The 18,103-nt window shown below is 61.2% G+C and overlaps 3 protein-coding genes across 6 annotated transcripts; 2 read left to right on the plus strand and 1 right to left on the minus strand.

The window, feature by feature from the left end:
• Positions 1–428: 428 nt before the first annotated feature.
• On the plus strand, positions 429–6,325 carry LOC309414869 (tubulin beta-5 chain; the record flags this gene model as incomplete). 3 transcript variants are annotated; one of them, XM_082012247.1, is made up of 5 exons in its annotated part: positions 429–485; positions 3,621–3,729; positions 3,993–4,103; positions 5,268–5,359; positions 5,966–6,325. In XM_082012247.1, the coding sequence occupies 5 exons, from the start codon at positions 429–431 to the stop codon at positions 6,323–6,325; spliced, it is 729 nt and encodes a 242-aa protein (XP_081868373.1). The 3 variants fall into 3 exon arrangements, with proteins under 3 accessions (XP_081868373.1, XP_081868371.1, XP_081868372.1); XM_082012245.1 differs by having other exon boundaries at positions 5,268–6,325; XM_082012246.1 differs by lacking the exon at positions 3,621–3,729 and having other exon boundaries at positions 4,001–4,103; positions 5,268–6,325.
• Positions 6,326–8,223: 1,898 nt separating this feature from the next.
• Positions 8,224–15,276, minus strand: FLOT1 (flotillin 1). Of its 2 annotated transcripts, XM_082012249.1 has the most exons (12): positions 15,121–15,276; positions 14,941–15,016; positions 14,688–14,778; positions 13,777–13,920; positions 13,188–13,307; positions 13,002–13,097; positions 12,399–12,551; positions 11,682–11,863; positions 10,916–10,961; positions 9,663–9,800; positions 8,555–8,719; positions 8,224–8,443 (listed from the first exon to the last, which is right to left on the minus strand). In XM_082012249.1, exons 1-12 carry the CDS (start codon positions 15,161–15,163, stop codon positions 8,411–8,413), a joined length of 1,287 nt encoding a protein of 428 aa, XP_081868375.1. In that variant the 5' UTR covers positions 15,164–15,276; the 3' UTR covers positions 8,224–8,410. The 2 variants fall into 2 exon arrangements, with proteins under 2 accessions (XP_081868375.1, XP_081868374.1); XM_082012248.1 differs by having other exon boundaries at positions 8,224–8,719.
• Positions 15,277–16,798: 1,522 nt separating this feature from the next.
• Positions 16,799–17,852, plus strand: RPS5 (ribosomal protein S5; the record flags this gene model as incomplete). Its single annotated transcript, XM_082012253.1, has 5 exons — positions 16,799–16,903; positions 17,003–17,212; positions 17,300–17,428; positions 17,530–17,628; positions 17,735–17,852. 5 exons carry the CDS (start codon positions 16,799–16,801, stop codon positions 17,801–17,803), a joined length of 612 nt encoding a protein of 203 aa, XP_081868379.1. The 3' UTR covers positions 17,804–17,852.
• Positions 17,853–18,103: the final 251 nt, after the last annotated feature.

Below are 18,103 nucleotides of genomic sequence, written 5' to 3' on the forward strand. Positions count from 1 at the left end.
GCGTCCGTCCAGCCGGGAGCATAGAGAGGGGAGAGGACGGTCCTCCGAGCGCGGAGGCGCGGCTGTGGGCGGTGCTATCATAGAGCGCGGCGCGCAGAGTGCCCGCCATCAGCCATGGAGAGGTGGCAGAGCGGCCCCAGTGAAGGGGGGTGTTTCAAACACAGAGATGGGGCGGAGTCTTCCACTCGCGCCATCCAATAGAAGCGCGGCGAGCGGGCGGTGCCGTCCAATAGGAGCGCGGGGCCGGCCGTCGCCGCTTTGTCTATATGAGGCGCCGCGGGGCCGCGGGAGCCGCCATTGTCGCCGCCGCCGCGCTCGCAACAGCGCTCCCGCCTTAAAGCGGCCGCGCCACCGACTATCCGTCGAGACCGGGTGGGGCCCACCGCTCCGGCACCGTCACCGCGCCCAGCCCGACTTGTGCAGCCACCATGAGGGAAATCGTCCATATCCAGGCGGGCCAATGCGGCAACCAGATCGGAGCCAAGGTGAAGAGCGGGCGGGCAGTGTCGGGCCGGGGGGTGGACCCCCCATTTCTTCTCTCCCACAGCGGCGTTGCCCCTTTTAAGAAGCCCCTCCCCCCCCGCGCCTAGACAAAGGCGGACCCGAATCGAGGCGATTTCAGCCTAAAATCAAGCCTTTCCCTCTCGCTGAGGGCCTGAAATGAAAGGCGAGGCTCCGAAATAAAGGGGGTTCGGCCTCAAAATGAAGCGCATCGGCCCCAAAATGGAGGTTTCCGGCCTCAAAATGGGGGCGCCCCGCCCCTCCCCCCCCTTCTTCTCACGCGGCCCCAAAATGGCGGTTTCCCGCCGCGCCTTAGGGCAGCGACCCCAAAATGCGGCTTTTCAGCCCCGAAATAGCACTTTTCACCAGAAATTGTTGGGGGTTTGCGTCACCTAAAATCCCGTTTTGCGAAGTTTGGCCCCAAATCGCTATTTTTTGCCTCGATTAGGGAATTTTCAGTCAAAAAATGAACAGGTTAGTCCTAAAGTGGGGCGTTTCGCCCCAAAATACGGGCTTTCATCTTTCCTCTCCTCCAAGCGGTATTTTTAAGCCTAAAAATGTGGGGTTTTATCTCAAAATTGCAGCGTCTCGCCCCCTGCGGTGTGTTCAGCCCCAGAATGGCGGTTTTTACCCCAAAAAGGGTTTTGCACGCGCCAATATTGTGTTTTGGCTACAAAATGGGCGCTTTCCACTCTCAAAATGGGGGGTTTATACCGCAAAATAAAGATCTCTGCCTTCAAATTGGGGCGTGTCGGCCACAGCGTGTTTCGACCCCAAAATGGGGGTTTTCCGCCCCCCCAAAAAGAGTTTCTGAGCCCAAAATGGGCTTTTTCAGCCCCAAAATAGGGGCGTGCCGCCTCTCAAGACACGCTCTTCGCCCCAAACTGGAAGATTTTCACCCCGAAAATCGGATTATTGTGCCCCAAAACAGGGGTTTTCTTTTCCAGACATAAAACAGAGTTTGGGGTTAAAAAAAGGGAGGTTTTAAAGCCCCGAAATAGCGGGTTTTAACCTCATCCGGCCCCAAGATGGAGGTTTTCATCCTCCAAATAAGAGCTTTGTTCCCTGAAATGGAGCTTTCATCCCTAAAATGGGGGATTCCCCTCCCCCTCCAACAAGAGAGCGGCTTTTAGCCCTAAAATAGGAAATTTTTACCCCAAAATTGAATCTTTTTCAGCATTAAAGTGTGGCTTTTTCCCCCTAAAAGGGTTTTCCAGCCCCAAAATGGAGGTTTTCAGCCTCGGAGTAAGATCTTTGTTCCCTGAGTAGTCATTTTTAGCCTCCAGATGTCTTTTTCAGCCCCAAAAATGGGGTTTTGAGCACCCAAAAGAAGCTTTTCAGCCCCAAATAGGATTTTTTTAGTTGCAAGTAGACTTTTTCACAGCTAAAACAGGGCTTTTTGGCCCCCAAAATGCAGGTTTCCAGCCCCAAAATGGAGGTCCTCGGCTCAAGAATAGGATCTTTGTGCTCCGAAATGCCATTTTTCTGCCGCAAATTCGGGAGCTTTGCTTATTTTTTTGGCCCCAAAATGGGATTTTTTTGCTGCATAATGGCAATTTCGGCCCCAAAATGGATGGTTTGACCCCAGAACAGGCTTTTATTTTGCCGGATTAGGGGGTTTTTTGTTGCATAATAGGATTTTCCCGCCCCATAAAGGTTTTTTTCAGTGCCGAAAAGACATTTTTTAGTATCAAAATCAGGCTTTCCCCACCCAAACGGCGATTTTGGTTTCAAAATGGACGTTTTTGGCCTCAGAATAGGATCTTTGTTTCTCCAAATGGAGTTTTCAGCCCCTAAAATGGAATTTTTCAGCCCTGGAACAGGATCTTTGTTCTCCAAAATGTCTAAAAAGGGCCTTTTTGACACCAAAAAAAAAAGCATTTTTCTGCCCCGGAATGTTTTAGCCCCATAATAGTGTTTTTTAGCCGCAAAACAGGATCATCCTACTGCAGAATTACTATTTTTCTGCAGTGCCACCGTAGAGGCTTTTTGTTCCTAAAAAACACATTTCAGCACCCAAACAGATTTTTCAGCCGCAGAATTAGTTCTTTTTCCCCCCAAATGGACTCTGCAACCCGGAATTAAATTTTTTAGCCACAAAATGCCTTTTTTCTGCTCTGAAACGGGATTTATTCGGAAGAAAAATTGTACTTTGCAGAACCCCAGAAACGGCAGTTTTTAACTGCCTGTAAATGCAGGTTTCCAGTCTGCAGAATGATGTTTTTTAACCCAAATTGATGTTTTTAACCCATTTCTTTGCCTTCAGCCCCAAATTGCGGCGGTTTTGGGCCTGTTTTCACCCGCAGGGCGTGGCCCTATCCCCCCCTCCCCACCCATGAACTTGGGGGGGGGTGTCCCCAGGGTGCCCGCCCCTCCCCCACCCTTTGTTCCCAGCTGCCCCACCCCCATGGGCAGATTTTTGGGCAGAGAAAAATTGAAATTTTTGGAAAATTTTTGGAAATTACTTTTTTTTTTTTTCTTTTTTTTGGGGGGGGAGGGTATTTTGGGGAGGGAGGCTGGATGTTGGCTGTTTTTGAAATTAAACGTTTTTGGAAGTGCCTCTGCAATTCAAACGCTGTTTCCGGTTCCCGCCCTTTCGGGGGGGGGGCACGCCCAAGTTTGGCCCCGCCCCTGCGGGTGCTTAGGCTCCTCCCCTTTGGGGCGGACCCCACCCCTCTGAACAGACCCAGCCCCCTGAGGTTGGCTCCTCCCCTGTAGGCAGGTCCCACCCCCTGGTTGGTGCTCCTGGGTTGGCTCTGCCCCCGCGGTTGGACTCCTGTGAAGCCCCGCCCCCTGTTTTCCAGGCCCTACCCCCTCCTTGCAGTCCCCACCCTCCGGGTTGCCTCCTCCAATAAAGTTCCACGTCGTTTCAAGGCTCGGCCTCCCAGGGTTGGTTCTTCCAATGAGGCTTCACCCCCTCCTACAGGCTCCGCCCCTTAGGAGGGACCCCAACCAAGCTCTGCCCCCTGCAGAGGCCCCTCCCATCCCAAGACTGGCCTTGCCCACCCATGAAGCCCCGAGGTGGGGGGGCAGACCTCTCCCCCCACCCTTACTCAGGGAAGGGACTCAGGTGTTTGGGGTGGGGGCGGAGCCTTTCTGACCCCGCCCCCTGCCCCCAGTTCTGGGAGGTGATCAGCGACGAACATGGCATCGACCCCACCGGCACTTACCACGGCGACAGCGACCTCCAGCTCGACCGCATCAGCGTCTACTACAACGAGGCCACCGGTACGGCATCACCCCGTCCCCTGTCATGCCACCCTGGTGTCACCCCTCTGTCCCCGTCACCCCCTTCCACGTCCCCATCCCGCTGCGCCTGAGACCTGACATGCTCAGCTCACCCATTCCTCTCTCCACACCCTCCCTCCACCTCCTTGGATTTTTGGGGTGGTTTCTGGGGATTTTGGGGTGGTTTCTGGGGGTTTTAGGGGTGGGGAGGTGATGCGATGATGTCACTATCACCCCCCCTGGTGACACGGTGATGTCCCCAGGGGGTAAGTATGTGCCAAGGGCCATTTTGGTGGACCTGGAGCCGGGCACCATGGACTCGGTGCGCTCAGGACCCTTCGGGCAGATATTCCGACCAGACAACTTCGTTTTCGGTGAGTCCCTATGTCACCCGGTGTCCCATGGGGTCCCCTTGCATCCCTCCCCATGTCCTCTTGGGTGACTTGGGGGTGCCCGTCATGGCAGGGTGGCATTTTTTTTTTTTCGTTTGGTGGCCCTTCAGTGGCCATCACCATGGGGTGGGGTGGGGTGGTGGGTCCCCACCCATCGGGTCCCGATGGCTGCCCTTCCCCGTGGAGTGACACATCCCTCCTTGGTGGCCCTCAAGTGCTGGTCACGGTGGGGTGGCAGGTCCCTATTGTCCCTTTCTTGGTGGCCAGGGTCTCTCCCTGTGTCCCCAGAGCTGCCCCTGCTTTGGTTCTGGGAGGGTTATTGGGGTCCCCAAAGGAGTTGGCATCCCCAAATCAGGGGGATAAGGGTCCCCTAGGAGACGGGTGTCTCTGGAGGAGCTCAGGGTGCCTACAGTGAAGGTCCGCGAGGAACTTAAGCTACCCAAGGGTGGGATGGATGTCCCCAAGGTGCTCGAGGTCCCCAAGACGAGAGATGGTGGTCCCCAAGGCTCTCAAGTGTGGGCTGCCGTTCCCCGGGGTTGGACAGATGTCCCTGGGGTGCTCAAGGGTGGCATGGAGGTGCAGAAGAGGATGATGGAGGTCCCCAGGGTTCTCTGGGCCCCCAAGGGTCAGGTAGAGATACCCAAGAAGGGTGATAGAGGTGCTCAAGGTTCCTGAGGGTGGGATGGAGTTCCCCAAAGAGCTCAGGGTGCCCGAGGGTGGGATGGAGGTCCTCAAGACCCTTAGTGTTCTCAAGGGCCTGCCAGGTCTCTTCGAAGACGGTGATGGATGTCCCCAAGGAGCATAAAGTCCCCACGTGTGGGCTGGGGGTCCACAAGGAGGGTGATTGAGGTCCCCATGGAATATAAGAGTCCCCAAGGGTGGGCTGGAAGTCACCATGGAGGGTAACGGAGGTCCCCGAGGAGCTCAGGGTCCCCAGGGGGTGGATGGAGGTCCACAAGGGTGGTGTCAAGGTGATGCAGGTTGGTTTGAAGGTCCCCAAGAGGGTGAAGGTCCCCAAAGGTGGGGTGGGAGATCCCCAAGGTTGGCCTGAAGACCCCCAAAGTGAACAACCGAAGTCCCCAGAGACCTCAGTTTCTCTCAGAGAGCTCCTCCGTGACATCCGTCCCCACCATGTCCCCACCCCAGGCCAGAGCGGTGCAGGCAACAACTGGGCCAAGGGCCACTACACGGAGGGGGCCGAACTGGTGGACTCGGTCCTTGACGTGGTGAGGAAGGAGGCGGAGAGCTGCGACTGCCTGCAGGGCTTCCAGCTGACCCACTCGCTGGGCGGTGGCACCGGCTCCGGCATGGGGACCCTCCTGATCTCCAAGATCCGTGAAGAATATCCCGACCGTATCATGAACACCTTCAGCGTCGTCCCGTCCCCCAAAGTGTCGGACACGGTGGTGGAACCCTACAACGCCACCCTGTCTGTCCATCAGCTGGTGGAGAACACGGACGAGACCTACTGCATCGACAACGAAGCTCTCTATGACATCTGCTTCCGTACCCTGAAGTTGACCACCCCCACCTACGGTGACCTCAACCACCTCGTCTCCGCCACCATGAGCGGCGTCACCACCTGCCTGCGTTTCCCCGGTCAACTCAACGCCGATCTTCGCAAGTTGGCCGTCAACATGGTGCCCTTCCCTCGTCTTCACTTCTTCATGCCGGGCTTCGCCCCCTTGACGTCACGCGGCAGCCAGCAGTACCGCGCCCTCACCGTCCCCGAGCTCACCCAGCAGGTCTTTGACGCCAAAAACATGATGGCCGCTTGCGATCCCCGTCACGGCCGTTACCTCACGGTGGCCGCCGTCTTCCGAGGTCGCATGTCCATGAAGGAGGTGGACGAGCAGATGCTCAACGTTCAGAACAAGAACAGCTCTTACTTCGTCGAGTGGATCCCCAACAACGTGAAGACGGCCGTGTGCGACATCCCGCCGCGTGGCCTCAAGATGGCCGTCACCTTCATCGGCAACAGCACGGCCATCCAGGAGCTCTTCAAGCGGATCTCGGAGCAGTTCACGGCCATGTTCAGGCGCAAGGCCTTCCTCCACTGGTACACGGGCGAGGGCATGGACGAGATGGAGTTCACCGAGGCCGAGAGCAACATGAACGACCTCGTCTCGGAGTACCAGCAGTACCAGGACGCCACCGCCGAGGAGGAGGAGGACTTCGGTGAAGAGGCCGAAGAGGAGGCCTGAGGGATGGCCCTCGTCGTTGTCCTAGGAGAGCCCTCGTCCTTCACTGCCATTGTCATCATCCTCAGAGCCCTCGTCCTTCAGCGTTGTCCTTGGAGAGCCCTCGTCCTTCGCTGTCATCTTCTTCGGAGAGCCCTCAGCATCATTGTCCTTGGAGAATCCTTGTCTTCATCATCAACCTCACCCTTCATCGGTGTCCTCGGGGAGCCCTTGATCTTCATCATCGTCCTCGGCCTTTGTCAGTGTTCTCGGAGAGCCCTTGGTCTTCACTGTTGTCACCGGAAAGCACTTGGCCATCATCATCATCGTTGGAGAGCCCTCGGCCTTCATCAACATCTTCAGAGAGCCCTTGGCCTTCACTGTGGTCCTTGGAGAGCTCTTGGCCTTCGTCATCATCCTCGGAGAGCTGTCATCCTTCACCATTGTCACCAGAAAGCCCTCAGCCTTTGTCATTGTCACCGAAAAGCTCTTGGCCTTCATCGTCATCACCAGAAAGCTCTTGGCCTTCGTCCATGGTTGTCCTCGGAGCCCTCTGCCTTCACCATTGTCACTGGAGAACCCTTGGCCTTCGTCATCATCGTCTTCAGAGAGCCCAAAGCCTTTGTCATTGTCCTTGGAGAGCCCTCGATCTTCACTGGCGTCGTTGGCACCAGAGTCCTTGTCCTTCATCGCGGTCACCAGAGAGTCCCAGTCCTTCATCATGGTCACCGAAGAGCCCTCATCCTTCACCATCGTCACCGGAGAGTCCTCGTCCTCAGAGCCCCCCTCCTTCATCATCGTCACCAGAGAGTCCTTGGAGCCTCCCCATCCTTCACCGCCATCTTCGTCCCCAGAGTCCCCATCCCCGCTCCGTTGTCACCATCCCCTCCATGACACACCCCTTGTCCCCGGCCTGTCCCCCCTCCTGCCGGGGGTGACATCACCACTAAATTATTGCAGTCCCCGGACACCAATTCGCCCCTGTTTTCACCCAAAACCACCACTCCAGCTGCAGGGCACTCCGGGGTGGCCCTGTCCCCCATGTCCCCGGCCGGGGGCTCTCCTGTCCCCCTCCGTGTCCCCTCCATGTCCCCTTCTCCCCAAATCCATCCTGTTTTGGTTAATTTTTCCTCTTTTTAAGCTTCTTTTTCTTTTTTTGTTGTTTTTCTTTCTTTTTTTTTTTTTTTCATATTGAAAAGCCGCCCCCGGGCGAGGAATAAACCCGGGATCTAAAGCCACCGGCTGTGTCCCTTGTCCCCTTCCTGTCCCCATGCCACTTGGGGGTCCCCATGTCCCTCCTGGGGTCCTCCAGCTCCACTTTTGGGTGACCCCTCGATGTGAGTCCCCAATGTCCTTGGGGTCCCTTTGTCCCCATGGGGGGGGTCCTACCTGTGTCCTCAACATCCTTGGGGTCCCCTTGTCCCCATCAGGGGGGTCCTACCTGTGTCCCCAATGTCCTTGGGGTTCCCTTGTCCCCATGGGTTGGGGGGGGGGGTCCCACCTGTGACCCCCCCACACACCTCTAGTTGTCCCCATGGGGGTTCCCTTTAGGGTCCTCGTGTCCTTGGGTCTCCTCTGGGGGGGATTGGGGGTCCCCTGTCCCCCCCAATGTCCCCTTTGGGGTCTGCTGTAGTCCCTGTGTCAGCTCTGGTGTCATCTCCCGCCCCCCAAGTCCTCTACCTGTCACCTGGGTCCCCATCTGGGTCCCCTGTGTCCCTTTTGGGACCACCCATGTCCCTTTTGGGGTCCGCAACCCCTCCACCCCCCGAGGGACCCAGCTCTGCCCCGTGTGGATGCAGCAGCTTTAATGATTTGGGGACAAAGGGACACGTGTCCCCCACTGTGGGGACACTGTAGCACCATGGGGTGACGGCGACTCAGGGCATGGTGGCACCAGGGGGACACTGAAGCATCACGGGGTGGTGGCACTTTGAGGACACGGAGTTCAGGGGGGTAGTGGCATCATGGGGACACTGAAGCATCACGGGGTGGTGGCACTTTGGGGACATGGAGGGTCCAGGGGGGTGGTGGCACCGTGGGGATGTGGCCTCCAGGAGTTGGTGGCACCTCGCAGGCAGGGTGGCACTTTGGGGACACGGTGGCACTGGCTCAGGCCTGGCACTCGGACTTCTTCTGGGTGGCCTGTGGGGACAAACGGGACCAAGGGGTGAACCCGGGTGTCCCCGTGTCCCTCCCCCCCCACCCCCATCCTGGGGACACTGGTGTGTCCCCGTTGTGTCCCCGAGGGTGGACCTGGGTGACGCTGACGCCCGTGAGGGCCTCGACGGCGGTGGGCAGGCGGGTGACGACGTCCAAGATCTCCCCCGGGAGCCGCGACACCCCGATGTCACCGGAACCGCCGGCCACCAACGTCACCCGCTTCGTCCCCAGCAGCGGCTGTGCCACCGCTTCCGCCACCTGCCCCCCAAAACCAGCGGTTTTTCACCCCAAAAATCTGCCCGGGGCACCCCTAAATTCCACACCCCTCCACCCCGCCTGCTTACCACCAAAATTACCGTTTTTCACCCCAAAAATATCCCTTTGTCCCCCTAAACTACTCCCAGACTGCCCCTGTTCCATAGAGGCACCCCAAAATACCCCCAAGCCCCCCTGTGAGCCCCCCAAATGCCCCAGGAGGACCCCAATCTGCCCCCGGGACCCCAAAATACCCCACTGGGGACCCAAATCCCCCCAGAACCCCTAAACACCCCCTGGGGATCCCTAAATACCCCCTGAAGACCCCAAAATACCCCACTGGGACCCCAAAATATTCCTTGCGCCCCCCCAACTCATTCCCATTCTATAGGAGGAACCCCAAAACTGTAGAAAGAGCCCCAAAGTATCTCATGTCACCCCAAAATACCCCATGGGGACCCCCAAAACACCCCCTCGAGATGCCCAGATACTCCATAGGGACCCCAAATCCCCCCGGGACCCCCAAATCCCCCCTTGGGACTCCCCCAAACTGCACCAATGCCATAAAAGGGATGCCAAATCCATCAGGGGACCCCAAAATACCCCACTGGGACCCCAAAATACCCCATTAGGACCCCAAAATACCCCCGGAACCCATAAATACTCTCTGGAGATCCCTGAATACCCCACTGGGACCCCCCCCAAACCACTCCCACCCCATGGGAGGAACCCCAAAACTGTAGAAAGAGCCCCAAAGTATCTCATGTCGCCCCAAAATACCCCATGGGGACCCTCAAAACACCCCCTCGAGATGCCCAGATACTCCATAAGGACCCCAAATCCCCGCTGGGACCCCCCAATCCCCCCTTGGGACTCCTTAAACCACCCCTGCCCCATAGATGAGACCCCAAAACCATTGGGAGGGGGTGAGGGAACCCCAAAATACCTGGGGGAGCCGCTGCAGCACCATGTCGACGACGGCCGCCTCCTGGTACTGCCCGAACGCCTCCGCCTTCGCCGCCGTCTGCGCCGCCTCCGCCCGCGCCCGGGCGGCCACCGCCGCCGCCCGCGCCGCCCCCGTCACCTGCGCGGGATGCGGGGGGCGTCCCCCCTCCACGTGATCTTGGGGTCCCCTGGGGGGGGGGGTGTGGGGTCCCTGCCATCTAGATGTTGGGGTTCCCTGAACATCTGGGACCCCCATCACCCCACACACCCGGAGTCTGGGGTCCCCCATCACCCCCCCCCCGAGTCTGGGGTCCCCCAAACATCTGAGTCCCCCATCACCCCCCACACCCGGAGCCAGGGGTCCCCCAAACATCTGGGTCCCCCATCACCCCCCCCCCCGAGTCTGGGGTCCCCCATCACCTCCCACCCCGAGTCTGGGGTCCCCCAAACATCTGGGACCCCCATCACCCCCCCGAGTCTAGGGTCCCCCGAACATCTGGGTCCCCCATCACCCCCCCCGAGTCTGGGGTCCCCCATCACCCCCCACCCCGAGTCTGGGGTCCCCCAAACATCTGGGACCCCCATCACCCCCCCGAGTCTGGGGTCCCCCGAACATCTGGGTCCCCCATCACCCCCCTCCCGAGTCTGGGGTCCCCCATCACCCCCCACCCCGAGTCTGGGGTCCCCCGAACATCTGGGTCCCCCATCACCCCCCCCCGAGTCTGGGGTCCCCCATCACCCCCCACCCCGAGTCTGGGGTCCCCCGAACATCTGGGTCCCCCATCACCCCCCCCCCCGAGTCTGGGGTTCCCCATCACCCCCCACCCCGAGTCTGGGGTCCCCCAAACATCTGGGACCCCCATCACCCCCCCGAGTCTGGGGTCCCCCGAACATCTGGGTCCCCCATCACCCCCCTCCCGAGTCTGGGGTCCCCCATCACCCCCCACCCCGAGTCTGGGGTCCCCCGAACATCTGGGTCCCCCATCACCCCTCCCGAGTCTGGGGTCCCCCATCACCCCCCACCCCGAGTCTGGGGTCCCCCGAACATCTGGGTGCCCCATCACCCCTCCCGAGTCTGGGGTCCCCCATCACCCCCCACCCTGAGTCTGGGGTCCCCCGAACATCTGGGTGCCCCATCACCCCCCCCCGAGTCTGGGGTCCCCCATCACCCCCCACCCCGAGTCTGGGGTCCCCCGAACATCTGGGTGCCCCATCACCCCCCCCCCGCAGAGCCAGGGGTCCCCCCAAACTCACCCTCATGGCCTCGGCCTCGGCCTCCGCCTGCATCATCATCTGTGACCTGTGGAAGGGGCGTGGCTTGGAGCGGGTGGAGCCTCTGGAGGTGTGGCCCGCAAAAAGGGGGCGTGGCTTGGAGGGGTGCGGCCTGCCAATGAGGCTGCAGCCGACGAAACTCAGGGCAGCGTCGGTATAGGGGCGTGGTCTGTATGAACGGGGGTGTGGCCTTTCTGCAAAGGACACCCCTGGCTTCCTTAAAAGGGGGCGTGGCCACAGGAGCCCGCTCCACGGGGGCGTGGCCTACGATGAAGCGGGACTCCCTCTTAAAAGGGGCAGTGCTCCTTTAAATGGGCCATGACGTCAGCACGACGCAGTCCACTGCCTGGGGGTGTGGCTTATTGGAAAGGGCGGGGTTCCCCTACAAAAGGGCACCACCTCCCTGGGGGCACGGCTTCCCTTAAAGGGGGCAGAGCTTCACCCCAGCTTGTGGGGCTCACCAGCTACGGGTGTCGCCTGGTAGATGGTGCAGGGCTCCCCCTTTAAAAGGGCAACGCTTCCCTTAAAGGGGTACAACTTCAGTGCAGTAAGGCTCACCCGATGGGGCCAAAACTCCCCTTTAAAGTGGCGCGACTTTCCTTAAAGGGGCATGACTTCCTCCAACTGGTGGGACCCACCAGCTGGGGGTGTGGCTTGATAGACTAGAGTGGGGCGCCCCTCTGTTTAAAAGGGGCATGGCTTCAAGCAAGATGGTGGGGCCCACCAGCTCGCGGCTGGGGGAGCTCACCGCTGGGCCTCGGCCAGGCGCTCGAGGCGGTAGCGCTCGGCCTCGGCGGGTTTGCGGACGGTGGCCTCCAGCTCGCGCTCGCGGCGGCCGATCTCGTGCTCCTGCAGCTGCGCCTGCTGCGCCCGCTCCACCACCAGCACCTGCGCCCGCTGCTCCTCGATCTGCTGCTTCGTCCTCGCCACCTGCGCCCGTGGCACCCCTCAGCCCCGTGCCGGCACCCAGGCGGATGTGGGGGGGACACCCCGGTGGATGGGAGAACCCAGGTACCCCGGGGGACCCAGGTGTTTTGGGGCAAGGCCAAGGCGCTGGGGAGACCCAGGTACCCAGAGCACCCGCGTGCGTGTCTTGGGGGGACCCTAAGCACCCCAGGGGACCCAGGTGTTAGGGGGAACCCCTGAATCTGGGGGATGCAAGTGTCCTGGGGGGACCCAAGCACCCGAGGGAAGGACCGAGGCATCCTGGGGAGGGTCCCAGATATTCTGGGGGGAGTTTCAAGGCACCCAGACAAGGGGACCCAGGCATCTGGGGGGCACCCAGGCATCCTGGGGGGTGTCAAGGGGGAACCCAGATATCCCGAGGAGGGGACCCAAGTATCTAGAACCATCTCTGGGAGGGCACCAGATGCGTGGGAGGGGCGTCCCAGATATCCCAGGGGGGTTCCAGGTACCTGGGGGGAGCACCCAGGGGTCCGAGGATGGACCCAGGGGTCTGGTGTACCTGGAGCTGGTAGGCCAGGTCGGCCTGGGCTTTGCGGGCGTTGACGGCGGCGTCGCACAGCGCCTGCTGCACTTGGAAGTCGCGCTGGGCCTGCGCCATCGCCGTCTCGCTCAGCAGCTGCGCCGAGACCTGCTCCTGCCGCGCCCGCGCCTCCTGCGGGGACACGGGGACGTGGGGACATCGGGGGACGGCGTGGGGACAAGGCGGGGGGACGCTGAGGGACGCGGGGGCAGTTGTAGAGGGGGGACGTCATGCACGGAGGTGGGGGACACCGGGGGCTGCGGGGGGACAACATGGGGACACTGGAGAGGTGTGGGGACATTGGGGGACGCTGGGGACGGAGGGACACTGGGAGGAGACACAAGGAGACGGGGGGACGCCGGGGGTTGGGGTGACATGGGAGACATCGCAGAGGGACATGGAGACAGACGGGGATCTGGGAGACAACCCGGTGACACGGGGGGCACGTGCGGGGGGACACACGGGCCCGTTGGGGGAGGATGTAGACACCTCAGTGAGAAAACGGGGGGGGAGGTGGGCACGGATGGGACACGGGCGGGGGGTCGCAGGAGGACGCGGGGGTGACAGAGGTGACAAGCTCACGCGGATGCCGGCGTCGCGCTTGGCCTCAGCCTCCCCGACGCGGGCGTCGCGCTGGACCTGCGCCGTGCGGCCCTTCCCCAGCGAGTGCAGGTAGTCCTGGGGACACGGGGACGCGGTCACACCCCTCAGCTGACCCCCCTGTCCCCTCGGCGTCCCCCTCCGTGCGTCCCCCCGCCCCGGTGTCACCTGGTCGTCGTGGATGTCCTTCAGGGTGTAGCTGACCACGCTGATCCCCATGTTGACGAGGTCGGACGAGGCCACGTTGAAAACCTGCTCCGAGAACTTCTGCCGGTCTTTGTAGATCTCCTGGGGGCGGGGCATCAGGTGGAGGGGTGGGGCTTGGGTGGGTGGGGCCATGGGGGCGTGGCCTCCCGAAAGGGTGGGGCTGACACGGTAGAGCTTGGGGCAAGGGGGAGAGCTGCCGCCAGGAGTGGCTGTAGGGGGTGTGGCCTCAGGGGAGTGGGTGTGGCCTGTGTAAGGGGCGTGGTTTCAGAGACCAAAAGGCAATGCTTCTGGCATGGCTGGGGCGGAGCCTGGGGGAGGTGGGGCTTCCATGGGGGAGGGGCTTCAGCAAAGGGGTGGGGCAGCCATGAGGGGTGGAGCCTCAGAGGCAGGACCTTTACACAGGGGTGTGGCTTATAGTGGGAGTGGCCTATGGGTGGGTGTGGCTTGCACAGGGGTGTGGCTTACAGTGAAGGGCAGCATCAGAAAAGGTGTAGGGCTTATAAAAAGGGTGTGGCTGCCCCAAGGGGCGTGGCTGGCCCCGCCCCCTCACCTCCACGGTCATGTGGGCCATGATGGCGCGCTGGTGGCCCTCGAGGGTCTCAAGGGCGATCTGGGCGATCTCGCTCTCCGACTTGCCCAGGAACATCTGGCAAGCGGCCGCCAGCATCTCCTTGTTCTGCCCCTGGATCTTCACCTGTGCGCGTGTGACCCCGCCACGGAACGCTCGGCCCCGCACACGTCTCCCACACGCTTCGCCACGCTTCCCCAGCCCACCCCCTTGTGCTCTGGTGGGCCCCACCACCACAGCATGACCCCCTTAAGAGGAGCGAGAATGTAAAGTTGCTATGGCAGAGCCCTTTTAAAAGGACGTCACACCCCATCCCGCTATTTGGGGCGGGGCCACCATGTCAAGAGGCTTTCAAGAGGTTGTTGCCCCTTACAGAAGGTTTCAACCCATGACAATGCCCTTTTAAGAGAATGCTGCCCCCTCCCTCCCAGAAGGCATCTGAGCTGGGGGTGGGGTCCACCGTGACAGACCCCTTTTAAGATGATGTTGCTTCTCCCAGAATGCACCACCCCAGTGGTGTCTCTTTAACGAGATATCGCCCCTTAGGGTGGGGTCTATGGTGATTAAAGTGGCCCCTTACACAGTTGGTGGGGTCCACTACGACAAACCCCTTTTAAGCAAGACCCCCGCCCCCAAAGCAGCACTGAGAGACTCCCTTGTAACAAGCCCCTTTTAAGGGCACTGGTGGGGACCACTACGATGAGCCCTTTTAAAGGCACCCCCCCCCAATACACACACTGTAACATGACAAGCCCGTTTTAAGACCCCGCCCCACCCAGTTGGTGGGGCCCACCACGGCACCCCTTAAAAGGGGCTGCACCGGTCGCTTCTGGGGAGGGGTTGATGGCAGCTGCATGGACACGGGTGGGGGGACACGGGTGGGTGGGGGGTACCTGGGCGATGCCGGTGACGGAGATGGGGACGCCGTGACGGGTGTACACCTTCTCACTCCGCACGTTGAGGGTCAGGGTGTTTAGGGAGATCCTGGGGGAAGACGGGTCACCCCACGGTCCCCCATATGTCCTCGTGTCCCCCATATTCCCTCTCGTGTCCCCACCCCACGCCCCCACGTCACCCCTCCTGTGCCCCTTTCCCCCCCTCCCCGTGTCACCACGTCGTGTGTCCCCCCACGGTGTGTCCCCTCACCGCTGGATCTGCTGCAGACACGGCACCACCAACACCCGCCCCCCGGCCACCATCACGGGGGGGCTGCGGCAGAAACCTGGGGGGGACAGAGGAGTAAGTGGGGACCCAGGAGTCCGTGGGTGGCACCCAGGCGTCCGTGGCGGGACCCCCAGGCGTCCGGAGTGGGGGGCCCCGACTCACCCGACACCACCATGGCCTCGTTGGGGCCACACGTGAAGAACATCTCGGCGCGGACCTGTGGAAAGACTCGAGTGGGACCCAGACACTGCCCTGCCCCCCCTCCCCGGCTCGCTTCCTCCCGCTGCGGCGCGGCCCCACCCGCCGCGGAACCGCCACCGTCCCGGCAGCCCCCGCGGCAGCGTCGTTCTTTCCCCAGTCCCCCCGGGAACGAAGGCCCTTCCCCCTGTTCCGCCCAGCGACCCGTGACGCCACGAGCTTCTCGCCGTCCCATTGGCCGCTCTCCGGTGGTGGGTGGGGTTTGCGGTTCTGTAAAGTCTAGTGGCCGGGGGTCTTCTCGACCCCTCGTTCCCCCTCTCCCTTGTCCCACTTAGGACTCCCTGACGACACTGTCCTTCCCCCCACGCGTGTCTCTGTCCCCCTATAGGGAACCGCCCTTTCCCATCGGCGACGTTTGGGCAGGGGCCCTCAACAGACATGGCCGCTCCGGCTTCACCAGCGCTCTCTGCGCTTGCGCAATGGGTGAGGCGGGCCCTTCCATAAGCGCATGCGCAAAGCGCCCGGCCAGTGGGCGTGGTGAGGGCGCAACGGGCGGAAGCGCGGGGACGCGCAGGGGTTTTGCGCATGCGTGGCCGGAAGTGCCGGCTGGCCCCTGGATAAGAGGCCGGGAGACCCCGTCTGGGCCCTTTTTCTTTGCCGCAGCCGCCGCCATGTGAGTGCGGCGGGTCCGGGGCTTCCTCGGGCCTGGAGGGAGGCCTGGGGCTCGGGAGGGGCTGGGGGGCCCGTGGGGGGCGTGAGGCCTCTCGGGGCCGGGGCTTGCGGGTGGGGAGACCCTGAGGTGGGAGCTGGAGGGGAGGCCGCGAGGTGGGAGCTGGGGGGCTCGGACCTGGAGGGGAGGCCGCGAGGTGGGAGCTGGGGGGCTCGGGCCTGCGGGGGAGGCCCTGAGGTGGGAGCTGGGGGGCTCGGGCCTGCGGGGGAGGCCCCGAGGTGGGAGCTGGGCCGGGGGTTGAGGTGGGAAGAGATGTCTGTGCCACCTTGGGGGGGGCTCTGTAGGACAGGGGGACTTGGAGACCTTGTTGCCATAAGGATGAACTGGGCGGGGGTCCTAAAGGAGCTTGGGGGAGGCCCATAGGGAGTTTGGAGTGTTCCTGGGCTGTGGGGTGTCCAGGGGATCAGGGTTTCCTTCTGCCCCACGTAGCTCATCTTCGTGCTCCCCAGTAACACTGGGACCGTGCGATTGTCCCAGCGCGCACCCTGTTCCTTCCATACACCCATAAGCACGACACCCTCGGGGGTCACAAGCACTCAACTCCGGGGTGGTGGCAGTGGGGACACACACCCCTCTTATCATGTCCCTGCTCAAGGAGTTGGGCACAACCCCTGGGCCATCTTGTCACATCTGGGAGGTTGAGGGACCCTCCTCCTCCGCACAGACACCCATGGGTGCTTGGCAGGGTTTAGGGTGTCTGGGTGTGTGCCTGTTGTGCTTTGGGGGGACCCCCCTGCTTGTGAAGTTCATACTGGGAAGAGCCTTTAACCTCACTGGGTTGCTGGAGCATCTGCAGGCACTCGCTTTTTCCTTTAATTAAAGAAGTTTGATTTAGACACCACAACCCCTTAATTATGGGGTTTGGGGGGGACACAAGCATCTCCCTCATCCTTCTCCTGTCCCCTTTGCAGCATGACCGACTGGGAGACAGCCCCTGCCGTCACCGAGACCCCCGACATCAAACTCTTTGGCAAATGGAGCACCGATGACGTGCAAATCAACGACATCTCTCTCCAGGTATAATTTTTTTAGGTGGGTGGGAGCATAAAGGGGGCGTAACGGGGGTTCCTGTATCTCTCCTGTCGACGGGAGGAGTCTGACGTCATATCCCACCAGGATTACATCGCCGTGAAGGAAAAATACGCCAAATACCTGCCCCACAGCGCCGGGCGCTACGCGGCCAAGCGTTTTCGTAAAGCCCAGTGCCCCATCGTCGAGCGTCTCACCAATTCCATGATGATGCACGGCCGCAACAATGGCAAGAAGTTAATGACCGTGCGCATCGTTAAGCACGCCTTTGAGATCATCCATCTGCTCACCGGGGAGGTAAGACGGGGGTTTGGGTTGGTTTTGGGTGCTGGGGAGTTTATTTTTGGGGGGTGCTGATGTCTTTCCCTGCTTGTCTTCTGGCAGAACCCCCTGCAAGTCCTGGTTAACGCCATCATTAACTCCGGACCCCGGGAGGACTCGACCCGTATCGGTCGCGCCGGAACTGTCCGTAGACAGGCCGTGGACGTGTCTCCGCTGCGCCGCGTCAACCAGGTAAACCCCGAGGGGGCTGCCTGTCCAGCGTCCCTTTTTCTGTCCCCAGCGTCCCTTTTTCTGACCCCAACGTCCCTTTTTCTGTCCCCCCACCTCCCCAGGCCATTTGGCTGTTGTGCACCGGAGCCCGTGAAGCCGCTTTCCGGAACATCAAAACCATCGCCGAGTGCTTGGCCGACGAACTCATTAACGCCGCCAAGGTGAGGAGGGGGACAGAATTGTCACCCCTGTCCCCTTCCCTCACGAGTTGGGGACACAAAGGACCCCTCCCCAAACTGACTTACACCCATCTCGCCCCCTCCCCAGGGCTCTTCCAACTCCTACGCCATCAAGAAGAAGGACGAGCTGGAGCGTGTGGCCAAGTCCAACCGTTAAAAAACCACCATTGTCACCCCCCACAATAAAATTTACTTGTTTTATGTCCCCCCCCTTGATTTTTCCCTGTGCTGTGGGGCTGAGGGGGGGTCCCCAATGTGGGTAGCTGAGCCCCGGGCTGGGGTATGACTCCGTGTCCTGCTTGTCCCCTCACGTCCCCAGGCCAGACCTGCCTCGTTTTGCTGCCCTGGAAAGGTTGGGGTGCCCCCCCCGTGTCGTCCCCCCACCCATTTTTCCTTCTTTGGGGTGGGGGAAGCGGTGCCGGGTATGGGGGAGGGGCAAAAGGCGGAAGAAAGGATC

This window comes from Phaethon aethereus, assembly GCF_964289735.1.
Source record: "Phaethon aethereus genome assembly, chromosome: 33".
Classification (NCBI taxonomy): Eukaryota; Metazoa; Chordata; class Aves; order Phaethontiformes; family Phaethontidae; genus Phaethon; species Phaethon aethereus.

Coding starts and splice junctions, on each gene's coding strand:
- FLOT1 (XM_082012248.1), bottom strand. CDS start 15,163: ATGTTCTTCACGTGTGGCCCCAACGAGGCCATGGTGGTGTCGG. Junction 10,962..11,681: donor CGCCTGGCCGAGGCCCAGCG/GTGAGCTCCCCC, acceptor CCCCTTCCACAG/GTCACAGATGATGATGCAGG. Junction 9,801..10,915: donor CCGAGGCCGAGGCCATGAGG/GTGAGTTTGGGG, acceptor CATCCCGCGCAG/GTGACGGGGGCGGCGCGGGC.